Source organism: Bos indicus, chromosome 6 (assembly GCF_029378745.1).
Source record: "Bos indicus isolate NIAB-ARS_2022 breed Sahiwal x Tharparkar chromosome 6, NIAB-ARS_B.indTharparkar_mat_pri_1.0, whole genome shotgun sequence".
In the NCBI taxonomy this organism is placed as follows: Eukaryota; Metazoa; Chordata; class Mammalia; order Artiodactyla; family Bovidae; genus Bos; species Bos indicus.
This window is the reverse complement of record NC_091765.1, coordinates 61,279,902-61,285,901: the sequence shown is the minus strand read 5'-3', so window position 1 is coordinate 61,285,901 and position 6,000 is coordinate 61,279,902. Positions and strand designations below refer to the sequence as shown.

At 38.9% G+C, this 6,000-nt stretch overlaps 1 protein-coding gene across 26 annotated transcripts in view; it reads right to left on the bottom strand.

Annotated features, from left to right (window-relative positions):
- Positions 1-2,464: 2,464 nt before the first annotated feature.
- LIMCH1 (LIM and calponin homology domains 1) overlaps positions 2,465-6,000 on the bottom strand; it is a 352,227-nt gene continuing 348,691 nt past the window's right edge. For all 26 annotated transcript variants that reach the window (XM_019962649.2, XM_019962653.2, XM_019962658.2 and 23 more), the window contains one exon: positions 2,465-5,375. In XM_019962649.2, coding sequence (XP_019818208.2) covers positions 5,350-5,375 — 26 coding nt within the window. In that variant the 3' untranslated portion in view covers positions 2,465-5,349. The remainder of the gene's footprint in view (positions 5,376-6,000) is intronic.

Below are 6,000 nucleotides of genomic sequence, written 5' to 3'. Positions count from 1 at the left end.
ACAGATTCCTTTGAGCAGTTAAAAGATTGATTAGAAATTATATTGGTGAAGGGTTTTTCACTTGTTGGGCCAATGTTTGTTGCTAAGTCTCCATATCCCTTACCTGCTGTGTCCCTGGCAGTGTATTGATTAATATAATTGGTGTAAGTAGTAGCTTTAATGTTTGTAACCTTGGACCCTTGAGTTAATTCTTTTTCTTGTTATAGCCCACCACATGTTTGCTCTGTAGGAATGCAACTTTATCTAATGCTTTTGGAGGGTGGCGCCTGACTAATCACCTTTAGAGAAAAATAAATTTTCTGAAGAAAGGGTCTTAAAATGTTAACAGGCCTCCAGGACAGAAGATGATGCAAATCACCTAAACTTTTGCATATGATAAGTTTGCAGGAAGAAAGCCTGGCTTGCTGCATGACTCTACCCCTTCCCCCATTATCCTCTATGCATAACTTAAGGTATAAAAACTACTTTGGAAAATAAAGTGCGGGCCTTGTTCACTGAAGCTTGGTCTCCCCGTGTCGTTCTGTCACCTGGCTGAATTATTCAGCCTCTTTTCTCCACTAAATTTTCTCACTGAGCTATCCTTATTTAACCACTCTTTATATCTTTAATTAACATTTAAATAAGCTGTTGTTTCCTGATCTCCGATGCCGTCTCCCCTTCGAATTCCCTGGATCCAACAGGGCTGGACCCCGGCAACTCAGTTATACATATATTCTTTTTTGTATTATTTTCCATTATGGTTTATCACAGGATATTGAATCTAGTTCCCTATGCTATACAGTAGGACCTTGCTGCTCATCCACCTAATATATACTAGTTTGTATTTGCTAATCTGTTTCCAATTCTTCGCCCTTCCACCCCGTCCCCGCCACTGACAACCACATATGTGTCCTCCAAGTCTGTGAGTCTGTTTCTGTTTGTAGATATGTTCATTTGTCAGACAGAACTGTGCATGTTTTCGGTTTGCCATAGTCTACACCACTCTCTCAATATCATCCTCTTCTGGTTCTCATTTACAATGCCTAACTGGTCCCTCCAGTCGTTTGAATTTGTAACCCCTGACTTAGATAATGCTGAAGGATGAGGAGAGATTCTCTGTGGTCCAGATTTGGACCCTAAAAAGAAGTCCTTAGGTCTTGAAGAAAGTCAATGAAAAAAAACCTAGTTCAATATTATCCTAGATAAAAATATTTTTATTTTAATAAAGACATTGCTCATAGATCATATGTTAGAATAACAGTCTTGAGAGCTTGTTTGGAGGTTCTAGCAGGGGAGCACAGCTACTCGTATACCCTTGACCAAAGACCGGTCCTCCTCTATCGGGGATGGTCGGCCTCTTCGACCGAGCGCGCAGCTTCGGGAGGGATGCACATGGAGCGGTGAGGGAGGAAGGGGACACCTGCCTAGCCAGCCAGATCAGCCGAATCAACCCTGGTGATCAATGGGGTGACAGATGTCGCAACCAGATCGCCCTCATATCCAGAAAGCAGTCTTTTGTCTTGAATTGCTTTATAGCTGAATAAGCTTTCACTTACCTAACAATGGATATATTAAACTACTCCGGTAGTTGCTAAACTTCTCTTCTAAAGGCAAAAAATTCACTTTTCTATGGAAAGAGCAGCAACTACTAATTCATATCCAACTTTGCCAAAAAAAAAAAAAGGCAGAATACAACTTGCAATGACAATTAGAATACTGTATCTTAAAACGATGGAAACTTTCAAGGAATTTGATTGCTATTGTTACCACCTACAGATTTGAGACATAGGGCCAGCCAAGATACATGTATATTTTGGAAAGTTAACAGTATCAGCAGAATGCCACTGTTTCAAAGCATATTCCCTGATTCAACAATGGAAAGAAACGTCCTCTGTGAACAGACTGTATGTTTACAGTGAGAGCGAGCACTGCGACAGCGCTGGAAAAAGCAGCAGAATATAGCAACTTCAAAGGGTTTGATGTGGTTTTCTCTAGCCAGTACTGGAGGTTAACCATCATTTGGTTGTTCAGACAATTTCCACTGGCACTCACATGGCCTCTCCTGGTTATTGTTCATCTCTTCTCAAGGAGTTTGAATCCTTCAATGGAAGGCAATTCCTTAGTGACACCTACAATCAATCCCTGGGTTAGGAAGATCCCCTAGAGGAGGGAATGGCAACCCACTTCAGTATTATTGCCTGGAGAATCCCATGGACAGAGGAGCCTGGCAGGCTATAGTCCATAGGGTCACAAAGAGTCGGACATGATGGAAGTGACTTAGCACGCACAGTCAGCTGGTAAGTTTGATTTGCCTTAAATAGCTGACCTCAAGATGCATCAATAAACATATGCAAATCTGCATCATTGCTATCATCTGACTGTGTAATTCTGGACCAAAAGCTGTAAAAGAGAGCTTGATTCTCTCTTCCCCAAGTAAGAAAATTGACTCCCCGCCCCTCAAAAAAAAAATCAGTGAAATACAAAATGAATTTGAGTATTTTATTTATAAATGTACATTTACTATAAAAGCTGTTGCGTTTTAAACAACTTTATTTTTTTACTATTTCTCAGAGTCATTTTAGAATAAATATTTTAAATGAAGGTTAGTGTAACTGATACAGAACATTGGCCCACCCAGAATAGTAACATCTTTTGGACGGACTCACATATGAGGTGGATCATTTCAGCTTGTTAAGTCTTACATTGTGTATAGATAACTATAGTAGGTATTGCATTAATAACACTACACAGAAAGAATGAACACGTCATGAAAGTTTGCACGTGAAAAACAAAGAGTTACCCACTTTTTTTTTTTCTTAAGAAAGAAGAGACTAGCTTTCGAAGTATAAGAAAAAAAAGATATACTTCCTCAGGAACAATAAATCACTCACTTGCCTCATCTGTTTTTTAAACAAACACATTTACATTGTAGCTCAACGGAGCACAGCATTTTTTTTCCTGGGATCTCAGAGATTATTTGAAAAGAAATAGATCATACTCATTATGCTGCATTGGAAAAAACAAGATCTAGTCTGCCCGAGCTGCCATGTAACAGACTCCAAATGAAATATAAATCAAATATAAATAGAAACAGTTGGCAATTAGAATTTAGAAAATGTTGGAGATTATTCTGTGCTGGTGACTATTGTTCATTATGGAAAAGCACATTTCGCAGTTGGAGAATGGGGCTTTATTTTTCTTGACTTGATTCTAGCTTCAATACATGTACAATGAGTCTCACTAAGAAATATGTATAAATGGGTTTGTGAAACCAGAAGAGAATGTGCAATATTCATATAATCCTTACATAACGGATGGAGTTCCACATGTAAAAAGTATTCTATAAAAATCGGTTATGAATGATTCTATTGTACATGTTTTGTGCATTATTGGTGGTAAAGTACTCTTCTAATATCATGCAAAGTGCAAACATCCATATTATCAAAATACTTAATAAAACATGCAGGTGGTTAATCAAAATATTGGACTTAATCTGTACATTTTCAAAATGTTTTCAATTCTTCTTTTTCTTTTTTTTTTAAAACTTTTTCCCCCTGTAAAGCAGCCAACACCTCCATGAGAAGTCTTGAGAACTTGGAAGTGACTTCATCTCTCTTCAATGTACTGCATCCATAATTCATCACTATGTGCAACAGCTTTGCATTTTCTAAGGCACAATTTTTAATGAAATGATGTGTAAATTTCAATCTAACAACAGCTCGCCCAAATAACAAAATGGCCAAACTATCTCCAGTGGCTGAGGAAATTTCTGCACTTACATGGAACCCGCATGCAGAGAACTGTCTAGCATGTAAATAAATAATTGCTAGCCATACTCAATAAGACAGAGAAAAAAAAATTATTGCTTACATAACAGAAAAACATCTACTTGATCTCCTTTTATGACTACGTTAAGCTATTAGGAGTATATCCAGAGTCTACATTCACAAAACGTCATCTGTCATCTTCACTTATTTGCCATTATTTTAAGGCAGAATAAATAGTCCCCCTTTCCCCAGTCTTCAGGAAATCAGCCTGAAACTCTAAAATGGGATGCTTTTTAGTAACTTGATTCCTTTCTTGGCCAGATGAAACTCATCACACAGGGCAAAAAAATAAGCCAGCCCTCCACAAGAGTTCCTTGCTAAACTTCTCCATGAGCAAGGTCCAGAATTCTGGGTTCTGGAGTTCCAGAAGTTGAGAGAGTTGGTGATGGATGGCGCGGAGGAGAGCAGGCAGGTATCCCGTGGGGTGGGCAGGGGACGATGTGAGCGGTAGGTGCTTGCTGATCACACACTAGTGGCTTCTCGCATTGTACGTCATTGGATTCTATTAGGATGGACTCAGTGCTTCTCTTTAGCCACCTGGGCTTCAGCCCCCAAGGAGAAGGTGCAGGCAAGGGTGAGCAGGGTCACACCTAGCAATGTACGGATCTCGACGACAGCTTCCATATGTCCCACACTGAGCCTTTTATTGAATCTAGAGCATGAAGAGAAGCAAGCCACAAAGCTCTCTTGGCTATCACTGACCCACCACTCTTTGGAAGATTAAACGTCTTCACAGATTTTGGTAGTAACTTTGGAAATAATGACTGAATTATGTCCCTCTGGTTTCTTCCTACCCTTGGGCAATGTCCCAGAGTGTAAATCTAGCCAATATTACAAGGGTTCTTTCTATTCGATGGTTCAGCCTATATCAATGGCATAATTTCCAAAGGACACAGAATCTAATACTAACGGTGCAATAATTTATTGGTATGACTTCCACCTCAAAAGGTAAGTAACACAAATGTTTCAAGATTACAGTATATATTATCAGCCTAGTGACTGCAGTAAAAACAAGTTATAGCTCAGAGCTAGATGGTGTGATTTTTAGTTTCTGAAATGCATTAATTGTATGCTCCTGACTCAGAAGACCATGTGTCTCAAATTGGCATGTCCTGCATTTTCTGCAGCTCAATTCTGTAAACATAAAATGTTTAATTCCTAGAAATGCTAAAAAAAAAAAAAAAAAAACCAAACAGGTTTATTGCATCATTTATCTCATTAACTCCCAAAAAAGAGAATAACATATTTTAAACCATAAGCCTGTTTGACCATGCTAAGACCTTTTCTTTTTGAACTATTCAGGATCATTACAATTCAATATTCTTTGTATATACTGTGCAAATGCCAAAAAAAAAAAAAAAAGAAAGGAAACCAGGAAAAACATGAACACTGTGCTACAATAGAACAGATACCATCTTTTCAAACAGCCTTTCAGAAATCAGATGAATGCTGTGGAGCCCCTGAACTCGGGATTTCGTTAAACGCTGCCAGGGGACACCCTCAGTAAGGAAACGGTGAGTGATCTGGAAGCTGGAAAACCACGTCACAATGTTGTGGGCTGGCCAGCACCTGGCATGAAGAAAACAGAGCAACATTTGGTTACAGAAGTCAACCATTCTGGATTTAGATGTTTAAACACTTCTGAAATTAGTAATGACCATTGCCAACATCTCTTCCTTCTAGGGAGGGGAAATCTGTCCCGCCATGCCACTTGGAGTGTGGTCCAGGGACCGGCCACATTGGTGTCACCTGGAGCTTGTTAGAAATGCAGACTCTTGAGCACTATCCTGGAGCTGAACAAGGAGCCCAGGTGGTTCCTATGCCTTGTCAAGTTTGGTTGAAGTCCTCTGGATTTCACCCTGAACTAAATGACCTCCACCAAGTTTTCTTCCTTGTTTTCTGTGGCAAATAAGCAAGAAAATAATTTCTTTTCTCTCAGTTTCCTTAGCTTGTGATTTCTCTAAGAATAAATACATTGCAACAGGAGGAATCTGACATATGATCTAGAAACAAGATTGTCAGATTTAGCAAATAAAATATAGAACACCCAATAACATTTGAATTTTAGATAATAAATACATTTTTTAGTATATATCCCATGGGATATTTGGGATACACTTGTGCTAAATCCTGAGCAGCAGATGTTTGGGACATACACATACTAAAAATTAATTGTTTAGCTGAAACTCAAAAA